Source organism: Loxodonta africana, chromosome 4, assembly GCF_030014295.1.
Source record: "Loxodonta africana isolate mLoxAfr1 chromosome 4, mLoxAfr1.hap2, whole genome shotgun sequence".
NCBI classification, from domain to species: Eukaryota; Metazoa; Chordata; class Mammalia; order Proboscidea; family Elephantidae; genus Loxodonta; species Loxodonta africana.
In genome coordinates, this window is record NC_087345.1 from 59716358 (window position 1) to 59741686 (window position 25329).

Sequence of the window (25329 nt, forward strand, 5' to 3'; positions counted from 1 at the left end):
TAAAATTCCAGAAAGATAGCCAGTCAGAGATAAGTGAACACTAGAATCTGCATAGAAATTTCCCTGTAATTCTTTGTTGATTCCTGTATGGCAAATGTGCAGGGTTAAATCCCAAGGAACCCAGAAGAAAACAACAGTAAGGAAAGCTGAAGTAGTTGAGCTGAGATCTCAGCAGCTTCCAGGGAAGACAAAGTTTGGAGTTCAAGTCATTAGAGGGCTTGGTAAACACCTTGGCGATTCCACTGAAAGTCTATGAGTTAGGAGAAAAGAACATGTCCAAAGACTAAGGGCTATCCTCTAGGATGAAAGGCAAAATTAAAATAGACTTGACCCACCATAACTTAAAACCAAACCTTCTCATGAACCAAATAATGTGCCAGTAACTTAAGTGCCATAAAACAAAACATACAAGGAAGATAACAGAATCCAGAGCCACTAGAACATAGAAAACACATGGTCTATTATACAACCAAAAATTACTAGACAAGCAAAGAAGCTAGAAAAGGTAAATAGGTGGAAATTAAATAACATGCCTGAATAACCCACAAGTCAAAAGAGAAATCACAAGAGAAATATAAAGTATTTAATACTGAATGACAATGATAAAATATATGTTGAAATGTATGAGATGCAACTAAAGCTATACTTAGAGGGAAATGTGGAGTTTCAAATGCTTTTATTTGTAAAGAACAAACATATAAAATAATGACCTAAGAATCTACCTAAAGATGATAGAAAAAGAAGAGCAGAGTAAACCCAAAGGAAAGAAGTAATAAAAGTGAAAGAAGAAATCAATAAAATAGACAAACAATAAAGAAAATTAACCAAGCCAAAAAAATAAAAGTTCTTTACAAAGATCAGCAAAATTGATAAAGCCTCTACCTGGATTTTTTTTCTACCTAGATTGTCAAGAAAAAAAAAAAGAGAAAGAACACAGAATATCAATTTCAGCAATGAAAGACTAGATATTACTACAGATCTTACAGATATTAAAAAGCTTATAAATGAATATTAAGAAGAAGTTTATGCAAATGCAAATCAAAACCACAATGAGATACCATCTCACCCCAGCATTACTAGCATGAATCAAAAAAAACAGGAAATAACAAATGTTGAAGAGGCAGCAGAGAGATCGGAACTCTTATGTAGTGTTGGTGGGAATGCAAAATAATACAATCATTTTGGAAGATGATATGGTGCTTCCTTAGAAAGCTAGAAATAGAAATACCATATGATCCAGCAATTCCACTCTTACAAATATATTCCAGAGAAATAAGAGCTGTCACACGAATAGACCTATGCACACCCACATTCACTGCAGCACTGTTCACAACAGCAAAAAGATGGAAACAACCTAGATGCCGATTAACAGATGAATGAATAAACTAACTGTGGTGCATACACACAACAGAGTATTAAACAACCATAAAGAACAACGATGAATCTGTGAAGCATCTCATAACATGGATGACTCTGGAGGACAGTATGCTGAACAAAATAAGTCAGTCACAAAAGGACAAATATTGTATGAGACCATTACTGTAAAAACTCAAGAGAAGGTTTACACACAAGGAGAAACCATCTTTGATGGTTATGGGGAGGGGAGGGGTGGGGATGGAAAACCATTAATTAGACAATAGATAAGTGGTAATGCTGGTGAAAGGTAAGACAGTACACAATACTGGGGAAGCCAGCACAATTTGTACAAGGCAAGGTCACGGATGCTCATAAACATAGACACATCCAAACTCCCTGAGGGACCAAATTGCTGGGCCAAGGGCTGTGAGGACCCTGATCTTGGGGGTCATCTAGCTCAATTGGCATAACGTAATTTACAAACAATTAATGTTCTACATTCTACTTTGGTGAGTAGCATCTAGAGTCTTAAAAGCCTGTGAGCGGCCAGCTAGGATACTCCACTGTTCTCACCCCTTCGGGAGCAAGGAAGAATGAAGAAAACTAAGGACACAAGGGAAAGATTAGTCCAAAAGACTAGTGGACCACACCTACCACAGCCTCCACCGGACTAAGTCCAGTACAACCAGATGGTGCCCAGCTACCACCAATGACTGCTCTAACAAGGATCACAATAGAGGGTCCTGGGCAGAGCTGGAGAAAAATGCAGAACTAAATTCTAACTCAAAAAGAAAGACCAGACTTGCTGGGCTGACAGAGACTGGAGAAACCCTGAGAGTATGGCCCCTGGACACCCTTTCAGCTCAGTAATGAAGTCACTGCTGAGGTTCGCCTTTCAGCCAAACAAGGGACAGGCCCATAAAACAAAACGAGACTAAAGTGGCACACCAGCCCAGAGGCAAGGACTAGGAGGCAGGAGTGAACAGTAAAGCTGGTAATAGGGAACCAAAGGTTGAAAAGGGAGAGTATCGACATGTTGCAGGATTGTCAACCCATGTCATAGAACAATATGTGTACTGACTGTTTAATGAGAAACTAGTTTGTTCTGTAAACCTTCCTCTGAAGAATAAAAAATTTTTAAAAAATAAAAAGAAATTTATGCAAATAATTTCAACAACTTAAGTAGATAATATTCTTGAAAAATATAACTTATCAAAATTTAAACCAGATGTAATAAAATACTTGAATATTTCTGTATCTGCTAAAGAAATATAATTTATCAAAAATCTTTTCACAAATAAAAATTCCACTCGGGTAGATGGTTTTAGTGGTGATTAAGAAAGAGATAAAACTATGTTCACACAAACGGTTTTAGAAAATAGAGGAGGTATAAATAAACATTCCCAGTTTGTTTTATCAGGTCAACATAACCCTAATGTCAAAACCTGACAAGAACATTACAAACAAACAAACACTATCTTCATGAACATCAACACAGAAAACCTTCAAAAATATTATTAAATCAAATCAAGAAATGCATAAGAATAATAATACATCAAGGCCATGAGAGATTTATGTCAAGCATAAATAAGAAATTTTAGTACTTGAAAATCAACCAACATATTATACCATATTAAAAGAATAAAGGAGAAAAAGTATGCAATTATTTCAATATATGTAGAAAAAGCATTTAACAAAATTCAACACATATTCATGACAAAACAAAAAATCTATTAACAAACTAGAAATAGAAAAAATCTCTTCTTTCTGATGAATGGTATCCACAAAAAACAGTAACTTTCATTATACCAAAAGGTGAAAAACTGAAAGCTTATGTTGTAAAATTGGGAGTAAGGAAGAAACTAATAAAAGTGAAAAGAGAAACAAGTGAACTAGATAATGGAAAAAATAGTAAAACAAATTTAAGAACTAGTTCTTTGTAAATAAATAAAGCAGAGAAACTAGCATAATTAGGGAAAAAGGGGAGAGAATGCAAATATACAACCAAAGAAATGATACTACCTTTTTTTTTTTTTTTACCTACACTATAGAGCCCTGGTAGTGCAGTGGTTTAAGCATTTGGCTGCTAACCAAAAGGTTGGCAGTTCAAATTCACCAGCCACTCCTTGGAAACCCTATGGGGCAGTTCTGCTCTGTTCCATAGTGTTGCTATGAGTTGGAATTGACTCAACAGCAACGGGATTATCTACACTATGCAAACACATTTGAAAGCCTAGAAGAATTTATTATTTTTTTTGGAAAATATAATTTTGTTAAACTAAACCAGATTGATGGAAAATCTAAATTGATCAGTTACTATGGACTAAGAAGGTCATTTTCAATGCGTTACTTCTCAAAAAATTTATTGGCCTATTCAAAGTAGAAGCTTACTAAATCTTTTAAAAGGACAAATTCAATTAACAAAAGTTACCACTAAATTTTTAATTATATGCATACCTTTGATTAAAAAAAACAAAAACCCTAAAGAAGCCTCTCTCCACACACACACACACAGAAATACATATGAAGACTGAAAACAACCCTCATTTATGATTATCTACACAAAAATCCATTACCACTTAACAGCAAACAACATCCAGCAACATATTGAAAATACGATCAAATAGCATGATCAGGTGGAGTTTATTGCAGAAATGCAAGAGTCATTTAATATTAGAATGTCTAGTAATAAAATTCACGTGTTATGGGTTGAATTGTGTGTGCCGAAAGACATGTACACTCGGTACCTGTGAATGTGATATTTGCAAACAGCATCTTTGCAGATGTAATTAGTTAACATGTGGCCATAGTGGAACAGACTTGGCTCCAATCCAATATAACTGGGGTCCTTATAAAAACAGAAGAGACACAGACATACGCAAGGAACATGGCCATGTAAAAATAGAGGCAGAGACTGTAGTTAGGTTTCCACAAACCAAAAAAACACCTGGGACTACCTGTAGCTGAAATAGACCAGGAGGACTCTTCCTCTAGGGCCTTCAGAGAGAGAGCTTGACCCTGCTGACACCTTGAATTTGGGCTTTTAGCCTCCAGAATTGTGAAAGAAAAAAATTCTGTCATTTAAAAATTTCTGTCAGTTTGTAGTACACTGTTACAGAAGCCCCAGAAAATAAATACTCCATATTATAAGTAGATGAAAAGATTACATTTACATGAACATTTCAACAGATAATAAAAAGGAACTTGAGTAAAAATCATTATTGATTAAAAACTCTCAATAAAATAGAAATGATGGATACTTCCTTCATATAATACATCTATTTCAACCCAAAAGCCAACTTCATACAAGTCAAGGATGGCCATTATCACCATTACTAACATGGGCTCAAGGTACAAGCCAACAAATTAGACTTAAAAGCCTTCATAGGGACAACATAATATATACTAGAAGAATATTTATAATTGCAGCACACATTAAAAAAAAAAAAAGCTTAGAAATTACAAGAAATATTCAAGGCCTATAGGCAGAAATCTTAAATTGAAAAATACCACTGTGAAATTCAAAACCTTGAACAATAGAAAGGCATACCATGTTCTTGGATAGCAAGATGCTTCTCAAAAATGTGAATTCTCCTTAAGCCAATAAAAATTTTGCCAAGAGTTTTTTTGTTGTTGAATTATATAAAAATGTAAGAGAATTTTTTTTGTTTTTGTTTTCTAATTGCACAAAAAATATAAACATGCATGAAGAGTCAAGAAATTTCTGAGAGTAACTGCGAACCTGCTTTATTTTCATATACTAAAATATTTTCGTATGTGGTACTGTGATACTGGAAAATAATTAGTCAGGCAAAAAGAACGTAATTGAAAGTCCAGAAAAAGACTCAAATATACTCAGGGAGTAACTATAATAAGGAGCTTTCCTCCGTGAAGTCATGCTGGGATCCTAGCTCATTTCATCTTGTGGCCCTGACATCTTCTAGCACATCTGAATCATCCACTGGATTCTATCCACCCACCCAGCAGATGAGGGAAGATGAGAGGGTGAAGGATCACATAGCAAGTTTACAGGCGTCAGGCCTCAAAGTGGCCTACGTTCCATTGGCCCTACCAAGCTGCTAGGGAAGCTAGAAAATATATTCTAGCTATCTGCCCATGAAGTAAAGAAAATGGTACTACATACCGGGTTGTATTACTTAACTATTAAATAAAGCAAATTTTCTTTACTCAATACTTTTGAACACTATACTTATTTTAAGAGTCCAGACCTAAATTCGAGTCATTTTCCCCAGCCCCAGATCTTTTATCTTCCTTATTTGCCTCTTGTCCCCCAATACACATCTTCTATGCATCAAAGCTAACTGCTTCTAAATCTACATCCAGTCCAAACTCCTCTATGATTTTACGCCTGCCTTTACAACTCTCCTCTATTTAAAATACAGATGTGTGCGTATACTTTGTCGATGTTCTTGTTTCTTTACACACTTCTTTCCCAACAGACTACAAGTGTTTTCAGAATGGGCGCTGTGTAAAAAAATGTGTAATCATCTAGTCAGTGTTTGATGCATCTACTACACGAGGTTCTGCAGTCACCTGCAGGTGCAACGTGTCTGAAAATAAACAAGTCCTTTTTCCTACACCCCAAATCTTCTTCCTAGCTCAGTTAATAAAATTAACTGTTAACCTCTAATTCCCAGGGTCTTTGTGCCACCTTCAATATCTAAGTTCAAGGTTAATCTAATGAATACTGCTTTATTTACTTTGTTTTATAATGCTTAAGGAAACCTTGGTGGCTTACTGGTTAAGAGTTCAGCTACTGACCAAACAGTTGGCAGTTCGAATCCACCAGGCACTCCTTGGAAACCCCATGGGGCAGCTCTACTCTGTCCTGTAGGGTCACCATGAGTCAGAATTGACTCCACAGCAACAGGTTTGGTTTTTTTGAATAATGTTTAAACATGTATGCATCTTTATATTTAAAATTAAAAAATCACTAAAAAATAATTATACATACATATTGTTTCGGTTTTATTTGTTTTTCTTCTGATATACTGGAGACACCTTAATTTTTATATGGGGATCTTGAAAGATTATAAAAATTGTCTTTTATCACCATTTCTGTTCCATTTGTTCTCTGTCTCTGTCCTCTAGGAACACCAATTTGCAGATTTATCTTACCTATATATTTGCTTTCTTTTTTCATGTGTATTTTCATTTTTTTCCCTCATTTTTTATGCCCTGAGAAAATGTTTCAAGGTTGTCTTTGATTTCACTTATTTTCTGTATGGCCAAATCTACTCCTTAACTCTTCCGTCGTGTATTGTTTCCTGTGGTTACTTTAACAAATTACCACAAAGTAGGTGGCTTAAAACAAAAGAAATTTATTCTCTCACAGTTTTAAAGGCCAGAAGTTTGAAATCAAGGCATTGACAGAGCCGCGTTCCCTCTGAAGGCCCTAGGGAAGAATTTGTTCCCTGCCGCTTTCAGCTTCTGGTGGCTCAAGGTGTTCCTTGGCTTGTGGCTGCATCACTCTAATTTCTGCCTTGTGGTCACATTGCCTCTTCCTCTTCTGCGTGTCTAGTGTTGAATCTCCTTCGGCCTCTCTCTTTTAAGGATACATGGGATTGTGTTTAGGGCCCACCTGGATAATCCAGCATAAACTCCTCTCAAAATCCTTAACTTCGTCACATCTTTTGCCGAAGATAATATTCACTCTTTTGACATACAAGGTAATAGTTACAGGTTCTGGGGAATTAAAACGTAAACATTTTGGGGGGAGCCAGTTTAGCCCACTACACATCCCTCTAGGAGCTGAGAACAGCTAAACAGCTACCGGCTGGACAGTCAGCAAGGAAATGAGTACCTCAATCCTATAGCTACAAGGAACTGAATTCTGGCAATATCCTGAAAGAGCTGGGAGCAGATTCTTCCCCAGAGCCTCCAGATGAGAACTCAGTTAACACCCTGATTTCATCCTTTGAGGCCATGAGCAGAGAATCCAGCCACACTGTGCCTGGACTTCAGAATTACAGAATAAGCAAATAAATGGGCATTGCTATAGTCACTAAATTTGTGGTAATTTAGTATGCAAAAATAGAAAAACAACCCACATGTTAAAACCCTAATCTAAGATACTACACTCTGTAGCCTATACTACAGAAACAACCTCCTAATTGTTCTTCCTATTTCTACTCTTGTTTCCTTATACTCCATTCTCTCTCTTTTAAGAAATCTTTTCAAAACATAGATCATGTCACTCATTTGCTTAAGAACTTCCAATCATGTCACTCATTTGCTTAAGAACTTCCAATAGCTTTGCCATTACTTAAAATAAAATCCCAAATCCTTAATATGGTCTATGGTATTTTGCTTGATCTAGCTGTGATCTAATTCTCCATCTCAATGCTCACTTCTCATTACAGTTACTCATTTCCGAAACATGCTAAACTCATTCTCATCTCAGAGGTTTTATACAAGTTCTTTCTACCTAGGACATTCATTAACCATCTTTCAGCTTTGAGCATTCAGCTCAAATGCTACCTACTTCTGTAACTACCCTTCCTATAACTGTCCTAATCCATCTCCCATACCAGTCATTCCCTATTTGCTTATCCTGCTTTATTTTTATGCTGTATTATCTGAAATTAAAATATTATACATTCACTTAGTGTCTCTTAAGGCTCTAAACTAAATGTGGGCAGCCTTTTTTGGTCTCGCTAGTACACAGAACAGAGCCTTGTACATAGTTGCTGAGTAAATAAATAGGACTGGTACCCAGAGGAAGTCCCCCTCTTGTCCAGTTCCCAGTCCTCTGCTTGAATTTGCAATACCAATTAGTAATAACTTTCAAAAGTCTCTCCATGTAGTAAAAAATCCTAATGCTCCCAGTCTGCAAGGATGAAAGGAAGCCTACACACCAAATTTGTTTTGCATGCCTATGGAAACCCTGGTGGCATAGTGGTTAAGTGCTATGTCTACTAACCAATAGGTCTGCAGTTCATATCCACCAGGTGCTCCTTGGAAACTCTATGAGGCAGTTCTACTCTGTCCTATAGGGTTGCTATGAGTCAGAGCTGAGTTGATGGCAACATGTTTGGGTTTTGGGGGGGTTTATGGTCAAAGCTGTCTGGGTGGAAACACCTTTTTGAGTTCAATTCTACTTATAACATGTAGTTATACCAGTTTCTCTATCTAAGGAAATACAATCAGTAATCACTTCTTTTTTGTGTGTTTGTTTGTTTAGTCGCAGAAGCATTTTATTTGGCAGAAATTTCTTCTCAATTCTAGTGGCAATATATACTGTTTATTTGAAATGTTGACTAGGATATTTTCTCACTTATTTGGAAGTTATTATAATATTGCTTATTATATATTGTTTATTGACCTGCAACTTTCCAACAGAGCTCTCCAGAAGCAGAAGATATTTGAGAAGGTAATTATTTCCCATGATAGTGAGGTGTGCAGGTATAGGGTAAATAACCATAAAGACGTAGAAAGAATATTAAAGTTTCATATGGACAACGTGAATAGAAAACGTTTCAGTACCCTTCCATCTCTGAGATTTTATGATTCCAGACTAGCCGCAATTAATAATGCAACCTCAAAGGGCGGTCAATTTCTGTTTGTTATGGATTGAATCGTGTCCCCCCAAAATATGTATTGGAATCCTAACCCCTATACCGGTGAATAAGGATCCCTGATGAGACAATGGTTCAGAGGTTGGCTGCTAGCCAAACATGGTGGTTTGAACCCACCAGTGGCTCCATGGGAGAAAAGACCTGGCTATCTGCTCCTGTAAAGATTACAGCCTGGAAACCCTATGGGACATTTCTGCTCTGTCATGTAGGAGAGTTATGAGTCAGAATTGACTTGAGGACACACAATAACACCACCATCATACCTTTGGATATAATCCCTGTTTGGGAATAGTAAGACAGAGGTCCCCAGGCTGCAGAAAATTCCACTGTCTCAAGCAGCTTGCTTGGCATGCCCCATAACTTTACATTAAAATTCTGGTTCCTTTCTCCTTAACTCGTACCTGAAACTAGAGGAAATTGGCAGAAACCAGTTTACACACCCTTTTGACATTCAGGATAACCTTCTAGACCTCATGCATAGTAACTTCCCCACCTCTGGGTGGAGTTAAACTGCCATTTCCTGAACATATGATGCATGAAGTTATACGTAAACCCCATTGTGCCTGTGTATTATGACTAAGAATGCTGCTGATGTAACTTGTATGAACTTCCTACCTGTAAACCCCTTAAAAGTAACCTTCCTCCTCACTAAGCGGTCTTGGCAGCAGTAGCCCCGACTGTTTCCTTTCCTTGTGCAAAGAAATAAAGGGGTCTTTCCACTCTCCCACCTCGGTTTCTTGTTTATTGGCTGGGATGAGTCACACTGGGCAGAACCTGGGGTTTCTACCTGGCAACAATAGGGCTTTCTTTGTCAGGTTAATGAGCCCATACCAGTGTGGGATGTGTCCTGTGGTTGTTAGGTGCCATCCAGTCAGTTCCAATTCATAGCAACCCTATGTACAACAGAATGAAACACTGTCTTGTCCTGCACCATCTTCACAATCATTGCTATGCTTGAGCCCATTGTTGCAGACACTGTTTCAGTCCATTTCATTGAGGGTCTTCCTCTCTCTCACTGACCCTCTACCAAGCATGATGTTCTTCTCCAGGGACTGGTCCCTCCTGATATCACATCCAAAATATGTGAGATGAAGTCTCGCTACCCTTGCTTCTAAGGAGCATTCTGGCTGTACTTCTTCCAAAACAGATTTGTTCATTCTTCTGGCAGTCTACGGTATATTCAATGCTCTTCACCAACACCATAATTCAAAGACATCAATTCTTCTTTGATCTTCCTCATTCATTGCCGAACTTTTGCACGCATAAGAGGTGATTGAAAATACCATGGCTTGGGTCAGGTGCACCTTAGTCCTTTAAGTGACATCTTTGCTTTTTAATACTTTAAAGAGGTCTTTTGCAGCAGATTTGACCAATGCAATGCATCATTTGATTTCTCGACTACTGCTTCCATGGGCCACTGGTTGTGGATCCAAGTAATCAATGCTGAGTTATAAGGAGGACAGAATAGACAGAGACAAACAAGCACAAACCAGGGAAGACAGATGCCATGCGAAGATCACCAAGGAACAAGGATTGCCCAGGCTACTTATAAGGAAGGAATTGGCAGGACAGAGATCCTGATTCAGACTTTGAACTTCCTAAACTGTGAGAAAATAAATTTCTATTCTTTGAAGTCACATACCTGTGGCATTTCTGATACAGCAGCATTAGGAAACTAAGACAATGTCACAAAACTGATGTATTCCTGAAGCAATTTTTATAACATAAATTTCAACATATCTAACCTTATTTTCTGAGGAGTCCTGGTGGCAAAGGTTAAATGTTTTGCTGCCAACCAAAAGGTTGACGGTTTGAACCCACTCAAGTGTGCCACAGCAATCTGCTTCCACAAAGACAATAGCCAAGAAAACACTATGGGCAGTTCTACTCTGTCACATGCGGTCGTTATGCATCAGAAGCTACTCAATGGCATCCAACAACAACAGTCTTATTTTCTATTGACTTTTATTATAAATACGGGAATAAAGTAATTTGGAAAATGATTTAAAACCTATGCTAATTAGGCTAGATACTGTGAAACAGTGCACTAGTTAACATTCCTCTAGAAGATGATACTTAGATATTCTGTAAGTAAAATCAGTATATCAAGTTATGACTTGTTTTATTATGGAATTTTTTTAATGAGTCGGAATCGACTTGACAGCACTGGTTTTCTTTAATATAAATTATCTAATTAATGTTTGATTAATGCTGTATTTAATATTTAGTTCTTTTATAGTTCACCAAAAAAACTTAGAACATGATGAAAGTTAGAAAAACATAACCTTGAAAATTTTCCAATTTGTTTTTGTATTATCTTATTAAACTTACCCTGGTGCATAGTTGCATATGAAAACTGCTGCATGTTTAATATGTCCAACTCTTGAACATGGAGAAACAGCACAACCAACCTTATAAGTGTTGTCCCAAACAAGCTAAAATAAAATTTTCAAAGAAAACAAAATATAATCCTAAACATTTACTGTAGCATGTTATAAATAATATATTCCATTCCCATATAATCTTTAACCAAAGGATTCAAGGAATATGAACTATTCTTCATTTAGATACAGGTAGAACATTATCATGGACTTAGGGCAGTGTTTCCAAAATTGTGTTTAGGGTAACACATTAATAGATTCCACCACTACCGTATTCCTAGGAAAAACAGTTTGAGAAATACTGATCCAGAATAATGCTTCAGAGCCTAAGGAAAACACAGCTGATGGGTCAATTTTCAGCCTCTGGTTGAATCTGAAAGTTCTAGGTCATAGGCAGGTAGGAAGAAGGAAAAGGGAGAGAAGACAAAGCTTTGGAAGGATGGAGGTTAAGCAGAGAAGTGAGAAAAAGAGGAACACTAAGAGTATGGAGGAAAGGAAAAGAGATGTAAGAGTACAGAATAAGTGAATGCTACCAGTATTTAATTTTCCCTTTTGTTGAAGAAATTCCATTAGAAGATATAATGAGAGTCCGGGCTTTGTTTTGTTTTTCTTTTTTTTAAGAAAAGGGGGCATAAGAACAGAGTTATTAAAGGAAAAATGGGTCTTGAATTAGAATGAAAGATGGGACTAATTAAACACACTTAAGAAATTCTCTGGATGGCTTTAATCATTCAAATAGTTCCAAAAGCACTTGTTTTGTTAACCTCTGTGGAAGAGAGAAGAATGTTTCTATTTTTTTTTTTTAATCTCAAGTCTCAGTGGTTTTAAAAGTGTGATTTTAAAAGAAATAGAGTAATGCATTAAAAGAGTAGAGAACAGACTGTCTGCAAGAACTGAAGTGGAGTCAAGCAGGTCAAATACTGGAAACAAGAACACTTAAGTTGCTACAACTGAGCATAATTAAGGAGTAAAAAATACAGAGGAATATGTCAAGAACTAGATTTGGTTAGTTTACTGAGTCTTGAGGTCATACTGAGGAGTCTAGCTTTGATATAAGTCAGTGGAGGACTGCTACAACTTTCTAGAAGAGGAAACAGCAGATCGATTTTTTTTTCAATATGATTCATTTAAAGAAACAAAAGATACGAATTCAACATGAACAAATCCCAAGATTTTAGATTCTACATAAAACATGACACTTGGGTCTATCGATTGAAAAATAGCCATCTTTTAAACAAGCTTGGAAGTTCATGCAATAATTTCTTCATTCCTGCTACAAATATTGCAGACCTAAAAATGTCACGTTATTGTGTTGAGAACAATAATAAGGAGACAAGGTCCCGACCTCAATGTAGTAGCATATATAATTACATGATTATTAAACAATGTGATATGTCAAATAATAAAGGTACGTACAGGAAATAACAAGTGGTCCAATATTCTTGGAGCATAAAGCGTGAGGGTGGATTGTTAGAACATGACACATGGAAATAATGCTATTAAACTGAATTAAAAATATTTCAATCCATCAGTTAGACAATAGTACATGTATTGATCTATGCAAAAAATAACTTATTTTAATTTATGGTCAATAAGTTCAAAATAACTTTTATTTGCTGGGTTCTTGCTTCCTTTTACAATGTGAATTATTGTTAGAAAAGCATCTTTCGTCTTTGGGTATGGCGATTAGGGTTACTATATTCACGGACTGTCTTAATGGCATGCTTCATACAACAAATGGAATTACAGGCATTTTGAGTATCTACGAGTGATAAGAATTTTGATTTTTTAGAAGTAAACATTTTACCAACTGAGTTTATCTATATACTGAAATATAATCAATAAAAACTAGAGAGAAAAGCAATTAAGGAGTCTATTTAATTAACAATAATATAAAAATTAGATACCTGCAAATAATGGGAACAGTGATCAGTACAACTGTCATTTTCATAATGATAGTTTACGCTCTCTGCATACCAACTTCTGATAGCAATACTTGCAGTAAATTCATTTTCAGGGCCAATCCAGATATTTTCACCAATACCATTAAATGTAGGATGGGCCATATTTAGGTCTTCTAAATAAATATTAGGTGTAACCAAACATTTTTTCCCCCATGCTCTAGCAGTCCGTGACAAAGCTACATCCCAAGTCTGAAAAAAATGCAAAAAGCAAAGAAAACAAAATAATAGTAATAAGGTTTTTTGTGCTCTATTTTCCTTGCAGTTTCATAGTTAGATTTAAGAAAAACAGCATTCTAACTTTGTACTTATGGGTTTTGTTTGTGGAATTTTTATAGGGAAAAACTTCTGATACAATCATAAAACAACTTTTCTGAGACAAAGGGCCATGAAAATATAATTAAAATATCTAAACGTTAGATGATACGAATTACTATAGAACTCTTACATGTAATCAATCTGTTCAGAACTAGCAACATCTATTTTTAATCCACGGAATTTTCTGGGTGGCGGAATGGTTAAACACTCAGCTGCTAACCAGTTTGCTAACCAGTTTCCTAGCTGCTCCTTGGAAACTCTATGGGGGCAGTTCTACTCTGTCCTACAGGGTTGCTATGAGTCGAAATCGACTCAGTGGCAATGGGTTCAGTTTTTTTAATACATAATTTAAATATTATTAATTCAGGAACTATTGAGCACCAATTACATGCAAAACATTGTATTGTGAGGAATACAATGAGAAGTCAGACATACATTTTGTCCTCAAGGAGATTATGGTTAGGAGAACAACCTGAGAAATTATATGCATAAAAACACATGGTCCAAAAAAAACAAAACCCACTGCTGTTCAGTCAAATTACAACTCATAGCAACCCTATAGGACAGAGAAGAAATGCCCCATAGGGTTTCCAAGGAGCAGCTGGTGGATTTGAACTGCAAACCTTTTGGTTAGTAGTCGAACGCTTAACCACTGTGCCACCAGGGCTCCAAAACATATGGTGCCCACTGCCATCGAGTTGATTCCCACTAACACATGGTAAAAAACCAACACCAAACACATTGCCATTGAGTCAATTCTGACTCAGCTCAGACGTAGCTCGTAACCCCTATGCCACCAGAGTTTCCAACACATGGTAGTACTTGATAAATATTATAGGCACATACGGAAGTTCCTAGAAATGTGAGAAAATATATGTCCTAATAGAAACACTAGACTAACACTCTGAGAGATATTAAAACAAAAATTTTATTGGAAGAATAATTTCATTTTGAGGGAGAACACATGGCATTTAAATCAAGTGCAGCATGTGGTCTGCTTTTGCAGGCAGAACAATGGGATATTTAACAGGCAAAGTAAACAAATGCAAATGAGTTCACATCAGAGCATTTTCAAGGGAAGGAAAAAAAATTTACAAGGGGTGGTTAAACTGTAAACTTTCTAACACAAATCTCTTATACTTGATATAATTTCATTAAGGCAATATTTCTAAAGTGAAATGCATAAACACTTTTGGTATAGGGGTTTTGTAATGGTTTGCAAGCTGAGTCAAGCTTAATTGGAATCTTTGAAATGCAGAATGAAGATTAAATCAGCTCTAAATCTAAAGACTTCTGAAATGTAAACATTACCCATCCACCCGAGGGAGAGTGAGATAGGGCTCTAGAATTCACAGTTAAGACAGTAAGTTTATTTACATAAGTTAAAGCTCGAATCTCTGCATTCTTTTTATTACCAACAGTCAAGATTTTTACAGTTGTGATTAGCCTCCTTAACAAACTTAGTTTCTACCCAGTTACCAATTTGCAAATAACAAGTAGACTGCAATGGAAAAATCTTAATGAGTGAAATTTAATTTGTAAGTCAAAATGGGGATACAGTTTGATATATACTTATCTTGGCTATTAAGTTATTTATTGGTTCTAGCTTCATTTAACATTATCAGTAAGACGTCTTCTCTGGGGCCGGCTGTGTAAACATTTAACAGGCACCAGGTAAATCTCTCTAGGTTAGAAGCTCTGACTTTTGTTTTTCAAGCAGCAAACATTGACAAAAGGCTGAATGATTTCTTTAAAAGTGTAGAAATGAAAATCTTAATTTAATTCAGAATGGAGTTTTCAATTTACATCCGAAGTCACTCAATTCAAATATGTCGGTACCTTGGATTCTAAAATTCACATATAAATCAAAGATGCTACTCCTTGGCTAGCTATCTTGAAACACCCAGAAAAGTGTACTTTTATCATCATCTAGCAGCTCATTAAGTTCACTGTTTAGTTAAGGACAAGAACAAAAACAATACACACAGAAAAATCTAAAAAAACAGTTGTCAAATCAAAATGTACCACTCAGGGACTATTAATGAGTACATATGTTACAGTGTATTCAAAATTAACTAATTTTGAAAAGTAATACTGAGTTCCTTGGAGCTTTCTTAGTTAAATAATTTTACAGATTATACATAAATATACAAAATATTTCAACAAATCAGGTATTTAGAATATACCACACCTACTTCCTTTCCCACTTAGGAAAGGTGACTATCTTTAAAAAATTTCCTATGGATACATTTCTCTATCATTGTATATACACACATACATTCAAACATAAGATATAAGTTTGGTTGTTTGTTGACTACTTTGTGATTATTTCCTTTTGCACTCTTGTGCTCATGCCATATTGACTGGTAAGTTGCAGTTTTCACTTAAATAGATCTTTCCATATCATCACAACTAGATGTCAGTTTTCACAAACTCTGCACATACTCCAAGGTATCAATAAATAGCCTGTAATAAATGTAACCATTCCACTGATAATGAATGACCTTTAGTTTGTTTCCCATTTTGCAAACAATTCTCCAATGATCATCCTTCTATTGACTTATTTTGTGTATAATTTATATGCCAAATACTTATCATGTACCAGCCAGTATTCTAAATATTTTAGAGCATTATCTCATGTAACGCTCATAATAACCTTATGAAGCATGTATTATTACTGTTTCTGATTTACAGAGCATCGACTGTGTGGATCTGTTATGGATAACATTACAAAGAACGGGAATTCCAGGACACTTAACTGCACTCGTGAGGAACCTGTATGTAGATCAAGAGGCAATTGTTCAGAAAGAACAAGGGGATACTGAGTGGTTTTAAGACAGGAAAGGTGTGTGTCAGGGTTGTATTCTTTCACCATACCTATTCATTCTGTACACTTAGCAAATAATCCGAGAAACTGGACTATATGAGGAACAGGACATCAGGATTAGAGGAAGGCTCATTAACAACCTGTGTTATGCAGATGATGCAACCTTGCTTGCTGAAAGTGAAGAGGACTTGAAGCACTTACTGATGAAGATCAAAGACCACAGCCTTCAGTATGGATTACACCTCAACATAAAGAAAACAAAAATCCTCACAACTAGGCCAAGAGGTAACATCATGATAAACAGAGAAAAGATTGAGGTTGTCAAGGATTTCATTTTATTTCGATCCACAATCAACACTCATGGAAGCTGCAGTCAAGAAATCAAAAGATGCATCGCGTTGGGCAAATGTGCTACGAAGGGCCTCTTTAAAGTGTTGAAAAGCAAAGATGTCACCTTGAAGACTAAGATGCGCCTGACCCAAGCCATGGTATTTTCAATTGCATCATATGCATGCGAAAGCTGGACCATGAATAAGGAAGACCAAAGAAGAATTGACACCTTTGAATTGTGGCGTTGACGAAGAATATTGAACATACCATGGACTGCCAAAAGAGTGAATAAATTTGTCTTGGAAGAAGTACAAGAATGCTCCTTAGAATCAAGGACGGTGAGACTGTCTCAAATACTTTGAACATGTTGTCAGGAGGGATCAGTCCGTGGAGAAGGACATCATGCCTGGTAAAGTATGGGGTCAGCAGAAAAGACGACGACCCTCAACGAGGTGGACTGATGCAGTGGCTGCAACAATGGGCTCAAGCATGACGACTGTGAGGATGGCGCAGGACCAGACAGTGATTCATTCTGTTATACACAGGGTCGCTATGAGTCGGAATCGACTCCAGTGTACCTAACAATAATGTGCAAATAAATTATGATACTTCCAAATTCCTTTACTCAGCCTTGAATGAAATTACATTTGAACACAAAGGGTAAGGTTTCAAGTAGCAGTTAATGAAATACTTAATGAGAAACTTTAAGAAGATGTTGATAAATGTGCTTTGAAAAAGTAAAGAATTTTGTTAGCCATTAGCCTTTGTTTAGCTGAGCCCATGTTCATGCTCCTTTGTAGGTAACACGTAAATTTTAAGATTTTTTTCCCCAATATATTTGTCTGAGCTCTACCCACAGAGCAATGATCCACTGCATTTCAACAGACACAACTAATTTACACTGTGACCAGTTATTTACAATCTAAAGAATTGTAAATAGGCAATTAAGGCAGAGATAACTGGTGTGGATGAGATAAATAGGGTACCTGATAGATATCCAGCCTTTCACATTTTTTTTTTTTCCCTGAAATCTCTTTTAATCTAAAAACTCTTGTGTTTCTTCAGCTCTGGGAAATTTGCTTCTAGTGTTTCTTAATTTCCTCCCCTTTATTGTTTTCTCTTTCCACATTGCCTATTGGACAAATTTGGGAAATCTGCAATCTATTATCTTTGTCTTCTAATTTTTCCCTTTGTGCTTTTACACTGCAACATTTGTTAATTCATTTATCTGTCCACCCATTCAGTACATGGGGAGTATCTTCACAAGTTAGCTGAAAGATAGAAGGCTGCAGATGAAGAATTAAATATATATTAGCAATTTTGGAAACTGAGCAGATTTAAGTAAAGAAAATATACAGAGTGTGGCTGATGGGGAGTAAAAGAATAACATTATAAGAGACTAGAGAATATTATTTTAATACATAGTTGGGTTTTCTTTGCTATTTTATTTTGAAGTTTACATGGATACTCATAAATGAAATTTATCTACATTTTTCTGTTCTTCTCTTCACTGTTTAGCAGATTTGGATATTAAGGTTAATCTAAATTTATAAAATGAATTGAGAAATTTCCCATCTCTCATTTTTTAAACATATAGTACAATTCTAATAACACTGGAAGTAACTATTCTTTGAAGATTATTTAGAAATAACTCCCTTATAAACTGAACTAGGAGCCCTGGTGGCTCAGCCGTTGCACTGGGCTGCTGCTAACAGAAAGGTCTGAGGTTGAAACCCACCCAGTGGCTCCTTGGGAGAAAGACCTGGTTATCTGCTCCTGTAAAGATTACAGCCTAGGAAAACCCTATGAGATAGTTCTACTCTGCCCTACAGGTCTCTATGAGTCGGAACAACTCCAGGGCACACAGCAATAACAACAACCTGGGACTGAGGCCTATTTAAATAATAAATCTTCAACAACCTTGCTGCTCTTCTCTAAAGTATTGGTCTGTTACAGTTCTCTAGTGGGCGGTGATTGGTTAAGTGGTAGAATTCCCGCCACTGCACCTCAAGCATAGCTACCATCCGTCAGTGGAGGCTTGTACATGTGTATTGCTGTGATGCTAAACAGGCCTTGGCAGAGCTTCCAGGCCTGGTGAACTACTTCCCAAAATAAGCTAATGAAAAGCCTATGGATCACAACAATCTGATATGCATAGGAATACCCTAGCTCTTTCTGGTTCTACTTTGTAATTTACATTTTGCTAGAAAAGTAATTTTTTCAATATATGTGAATTTATTGACGTTGTTGAACAAGTTCTCTTACAATTCTGGTAATCTCATCTGTGTGACCCTAATAACCAGCATGTTTTCTCCTTTTTCAAAATGGGCAGCTGAGACCCTGACATAACTAACGTCATGATGAACCTATAAGTTTTTCTCCTTCCTCTGCCTGCCTCCTCTGCATCTTTGTTAACAACTTTGTTTTGACCTAATGTTAATGACTTTGTTCTTTGTTTGATCTGATGCAAATAACTTTGCTTTGTTCTGTCAATGTTTGACATGTATATCTTTAGTCTGACTAAGAGACCTTTGACACTATCTTGTAATGAATAACTCCTCCAGCCAAGCCATCTGCAGCCTACAAAGACACACCTAACCCTTGTGATATTCTATATAAGCTCTAAAGTGAAACTGCTCTTGGGGGCTCCATAGAGATAGCCTGTGCTGCTGCCAGGTCCCCAGTGACGTACACATCTCCTGAATACACGTTCTACTCCTGATTTGGAGCACCTTTCACTGGCTCGACGCTCCAGGGTACGGACCCTAATGGACAACATCTGTATGTGTGGTTATAATTCTTCTCACTCCAAAAAAGTCTGTTTTTTCTTGTCTTCCCATAGTGTTATCAGGAGTGTGTTCATTCTTTTCCATTTCTCTTTTAAGTAGAATACTGTTTTGTGGGGTTTTTTTAAAATTTTTTTCATTAATTTCACCTCTTCAATTTATTCTGCCATTCCTTCTTTTTGCTTTTCTTGAATTTCTTAGTTCACTTATTCTCAATCTTTTGATGTAACATTTATATCAAATGATTGTCTTTTCCTTTAATTTCAGTTTTACATATACACCATATGTTTTCATATTAAAAAACAAACAAAATAAAACAAGTTGCCATCAAGTCGATTCCAACTCATGGTGATCCCATGTGTTGTGGAGTAGAATTGCTCCGTATAGGGTTTTCAAGTCTGTGACTTTTTGGAAGCAGACTGTGAGACATTTCTTCTGAGGCTGGGTAGGTTCGAACTCTGGGTAGGTTCGAACTGAAATGGGTAAATACTGCTTGAACATCCAGGTGGTAGAAGAGTTGATGTTTATGGGAACTGATGAAACCTCTGTGAGCTATAGCATGCCTTGCGATTCTTTGCTCTCTGATTGTTCTCTCTTAACGTTGTAAAGGTTTAAGATTAACCTATGATGAAAAACAAGTGATAGGATCTGGGAACTGAGGAGTTAGGAGACGGTGATATCAGAAGACACAACTTCAATGATGCCAGAAGGGACCCTAAGAATACCCTGAAAAGATCATCCTGCCTGGCAGGCGGTTTGCAAGACCACCTCAAAGGGGAATTAAAAATTCTCCAGACTCATCAGGCTTAGCTTTACTTTCCCTATAAAACCCTCCAGCTGGCCCTTTTGAGGCAGACAGAATTTGGGAGGAACCTATCCCCTCTGTCTCTTCGATACCAGTATTCAATAAAGCCTTCTTGCTGCTTACCACCCTCCTGTCTCTGTAGCGGCTTTGCGGCAGGCAGCTTGAATCCACGATTTGTGGTGACAGAACTACCAACCTTTCAGTTAGTAGTTGAGTGCTTAGCTGTTTGTGCCACCCAAGGACTCCATGTTTGATGTTAAGTGTCTACATGTGGGGAAATATTTGGCTTTTATTCTTGATCCAAAGGTAATTTAAAAGTTTGCTTACTTTCTAAGTAGTTAAGATTCTACTAAACATCATTTTCTGTTCTTGCTTTCTAGTTTTGTTAAGTTGTGGCCAGAAATATAGCCTGCAAAACCTCTGCTTAAGCTTTTCTTTATGATCGAGAAAACAGTATTTTTTTGGTAAAAGTTCCATGAGCATAAGAATTATATATAATTCTTATTTTGTCCGATTTTAACTTATTGTATTAAATAATCAGTTTATTTTTCAAATCTACTTCATTTGTCAAATTTGGAACAAAATGTAAAAAAAATCCCACAATGATTATGTTTTAAACAAACTTTCTGTGATTTCTAGATTTTACTTTATGTATTTTTTGTTGTGATGTTTAGTACACAAATGTCTTTGACTATTTTATCTTCATGGATTATACTTTTTTCCCATTACATAGTATTTCTTTTTGTCTATTTTAATATCTTTAATCTTCACATCTGAACTGTTTTATACTATTGTTCCTCTTTTTTTATTAGAACTTTTGTGATAATTTATAATCATCTCTATTTTCAATCCTTTCAATTTGTTTTAGGTATATATGTTTACAAATGAGATAAAGCTGGATTTTTGTTTGTTTAATCAATCTGTAATTCTTGATACAGAAATTTAATTCATTCATATTTGCTATGATAATTAATATTTAGCTCATTTTTTAAATTCTATTTCATGTTTGCAATTTATTTCCTACTGTCATTTCTTTTTTGTCTCTCTTTATACTGAAGACTTGATCAAGTTTAATTCCTTGCTCCTTCTCTGTTAATTTGGAAATTCAACTAGCTCATCCCATCTTTAATTATCATTTTAAAAATTACATGTAAAAATTTATTTAGAAAATAAAAACTATATAACTATGCTCACTTCCATTTTGATGTTTTATTTGCCTGAAGATGGGAAGAGACTAACTCCTGGATTTTGCTGTGAGTATTCAGAATCATTTTAATATTTAGGTATTACATTTTTTTTCTTATCACATGGATCTGTTGTTCCAAGAATACTTGTTTAGCACTTAATTACAATTCCTACTGACATCATTACCATGCATTTAGAAATATATTTTATTCTCAAAAATATTTTAATTTTTAACACTACAGCTTCTAATTACTAACTTAAAACCACAAAAAATCATTGAAAAGTCATGTTATTATCTTGCTCCCCACCCTCAACATCCCACTTCCCCATAGCATTCAGTAGGTAACCAATTGGTTCCTTGTAGATCTCGCCAATGTTTTTTATGCAAATACACATTTTTTTTTAATCTATTTCCTTTTCTTACACAAAATGCATAATACACCTTGCTTTTTCCGAGATCCTGGAAATATAATACTACAGGGAGCTTTCTCACTTTTTTCCACAGCTTTGTGGTATTCCCTTGTGTAGCCAGATCAGCCCCTCAGTGCTTGACATTAGAGTCTTCCTAATAATTTGTTATTATTAAACAATGTTATACTGAATAACATTACACTGATACCATTTCCTATTTGTGTGAGTATATCTGTAGGATATTCAAAAATGGGATCATAAGGCCAAGACTAAAAACATGTTATTTTAGTAGGTATTATCATTTTGCTTTCCCACCAGCAATGCATGGAGAAAGGAATGCTTTTCTAACTTTGACTCAAAATCAAGAAACAATTTAAAACTGATAAATACAAATTCTGAATGGCCAAAAATACAATGAGTAGATTTTTAAAATGACAAACTAGAAATAATAATTACGATTTATATCACAGATAAAGGGCTAATCTCCCTGATATATAAAGAAAGTGGGGTGGTGGAAAAGGAAGGGAAAAGCCTGATAAAAAACGAATGGGTTAAAGACATGAACAGACCTTTACTCACATGAAAGGATGGCTAACCTTGCTCATAGTAAGATAAACACAAATTAAAACTATCTGCACATATTGTATCTCTCCTATCAGACTAGTAGAATTACAAAAGTCTACCAACATTTTGTCAGCCAGTTTTGAGGAATCTTTGATCTATTTGGAGTTTATATTGGTGTGTGAATGAGGGATGGATCCAACATTATCTTTTTCAAATGACTACCCAAAACTCCCAACACCAATTTATTAAAAAGTCTGTCTTTATCCTACGAATTTGAGATGCTGTCTTTATCATACACTACACTCCCTCATGTATTTGGGTTATTTCTGAACTCTCTGTATCTTTTCACTGGTCTGTTTGTATTTTAATATACCAGTGCTACATTGTTCTTTAATTTTTGACGCTTTATATAAATACAATCTGATAGGGCTGGTCGTCATCCTCATTTTTCAGGATTTTCCTATTTTTATTTTTTTGAAACGACCTAAATGCCCAAAAATAAGGGGATAGATGAAAAAATGCTATCTTTGTGGGATAAATTATCACAGCAATTAAAAATGAGTGAACTAGATTTATACCTGCAAACCTGAATAAATCTCAAATGCATAGTTTTGACTGAAAAAAAAAAAAAAACCAGTAACAGAATCATTCATTCTACATGATGCCATCCTAAAAAACCCACTAAACCCACTGCCACTGTAATTGACTCGATGGCAGTGGGTTTGGTGGATTCTTTTGATGCCATTTAAGGAAACATTAAAAAAACTAAAATAAAGTGTATTTTTGGCATGGATAACCATATACATATTTAAAAGTTTAAAAAATGGACAGGAATGATTCATATGAAACTTATTGCTTTTAGGGACGCAGAGGACAGGGAATGTAACTAAGACAGTTATTAACTTTAACTGCAATGTTAAAAAAAAAATTTTTATCTGTAATATTAGAAGGTGGTATTAGGTATAAAACCATAGGCCATTTTCTGGCACATGAGGGGAGCCCAGGCCCAAGCCTTGGGCCCTCTACCAGTATAACCACATTAAGTTAGAAATAGGATTCACCCATCCTCGGGAGAACCTAGAAAAGAAAGGGGTGGACTCCATGCCCCTAATACCCAATAATATAATATGGTTCCGGGAAACTAAGATACAAACTCCTTTAGTAATGCACACTCATACAAATGCTAAATGAAATGCTTAGGTTGAATCCTATGAAATTGCTGGGTTTTCTAGGTCACAAAATGGCTGGACACTTCATGTGGTTCAACCTACAACTGATAAAAAAATTTTTAAATCCATATCTGAGCTCAGAAGAAAGAAAGGTAGTACACAAGTGTCAGAAATGCAGAGGGTGAATTCGTGAGCCCTAACTGAAGAGAGATCTTAGACCGGATATAAGTTACACCAACGTGTAAAAACAAGATGTGGGTACAGAGCCACATAAGGCAGGTGCTGGGACCGAGATTGCTGCAAAAAATTAGGACCCCAGATGCTTCTTAAATGAAAGGAGCCCTAGGAAACTCTGCCCACCAGCCCAAGGAAGTGACAGGAAATGTAGGTGGGAAGAAGAAAAAAAAAAATTCATGTGAGAAATCAAAGTCCTATTGTTGGGTGCCCTGGAGTCAATTCCGACTCATAGAGACCCCATGTGGCAAAGTAGAACTGCCCCATAAGTTTTCTTGGCAGTAATCTTTTACCCGCAGAGCCGCTGGGTGGGTTCAAACCACTAACCTTTCAGTTAGCAGCCCAGTGCTTAACCGTTGCACCACCAGACCTATACTATGCATACAGTAAAGGCAGAGACCATATTTACATTACTTGCATAAGCTTCAAATACCCAAGCAGAAAAATTAATATAAAAAAACTGATCTTAGCAGAGGTTTGAGGCAAAAGCTAGTGAAAAGCTAATTTAACCCAACTAAAAGGGCGGTTCTTCACCATCCTTAAGCCTCAGAGCAGTGTTCCAGACTTTCTGAGGCTGAGGGGAGCGAAGTGACAAGGGTTGTTGGAGGTTCTGGCAACTGCCTTCGGGGGCTCACCATGAAGCGCAAGTTAGACCCTCGGGGAATGACGTCGCCCCGGAGCTCATTGTGGAGGTTCACGTACTCATTGATAAAGTCTACGTCCTCTTCGAGTGGCAAGTATCTCGCGTTCAAACCGGAACCCAGCAGCAGTAGCCAGAGCTCACAGAGCCACAGCTTCAAAACACCCATGGCGCCAGGGAAAGCGGCTGAGACCGCCACTCCGAGGCGAAGGGCCTTGGGGACTCCATGGTCCACCCGCCGCGGGCTGGCCAGTGCGCACGCGCCGGCACGCCCCGGTGACCTGCCAGTCTACTGGGTAGTGCGCGCCGCCGACGGAAGAGTCAACTACCGGGTGGAGAAAGTGAATGTCCGTCGAACAGCCTCCAGAGAGACTTGAGTTAACTGAATGTAGGCTTTCCACTAAATTAACATAGCTAAATATTGTCCAGTTTTGATTTCTGATACCAAATGATGTGACATGGTTCATTAATAAGTTATCAATAAATGTTAATTGCTAAGTAATTTGTTTTAGGAGCCTTCTGATTAAAAAAATTATGTAAGGGAAAATGATCATTCTCCTGCAATACCAATGATCATTATGTTAATTTTTTTTCCTCCTACTTATCGTGTTGAACTGGGAAATTGATGCACGTTGTGCTTTTTGTTGTCCACATGGGCAAAAGAATATCCTCGTTAAGACCGACTTCACTGTTGAGATTTTCTCTCATTGTTTTAATGAGCCTTTGTGAAAAACCATAAAATAAATGAAATAGTGAGAAACTCA

At 36.4% G+C, this 25329-nt stretch overlaps 2 protein-coding genes across 5 annotated transcripts in view; both read right to left on the reverse strand.

The window, feature by feature from the left end:
- The window catches only part of GLIPR1 (GLI pathogenesis related 1), a 121031-nt gene extending 96290 nt beyond the window's left edge, over positions 1–24741 (reverse strand). The window contains exon 1 of one of the 4 annotated variants that reach the window (XM_064283806.1): positions 24628–24741. The gene's annotated coding sequence lies outside the window, so the exon portion shown is untranslated. Of the gene's footprint in view, positions 1–24560 lie in introns of all 4 variants that reach the window. The other 3 variants (XM_064283805.1, XM_003405212.4, XM_064283804.1) reach the window with 3 other exon arrangements.
- The window catches only part of GLIPR1L2 (GLIPR1 like 2), a 79391-nt gene extending 54585 nt beyond the window's left edge, over positions 1–24806 (reverse strand). Inside the window, 4 exon segments of the mRNA XM_023539658.2 lie at positions 11286–11389; positions 13243–13488; positions 24561–24733; positions 24736–24806. Coding sequence (XP_023395426.2) covers positions 11286–11389; positions 13243–13488; positions 24561–24733; positions 24736–24793 — 581 coding nt within the window. The 5' untranslated portion in view covers positions 24794–24806.
- Positions 24807–25329: the final 523 nt, after the last annotated feature.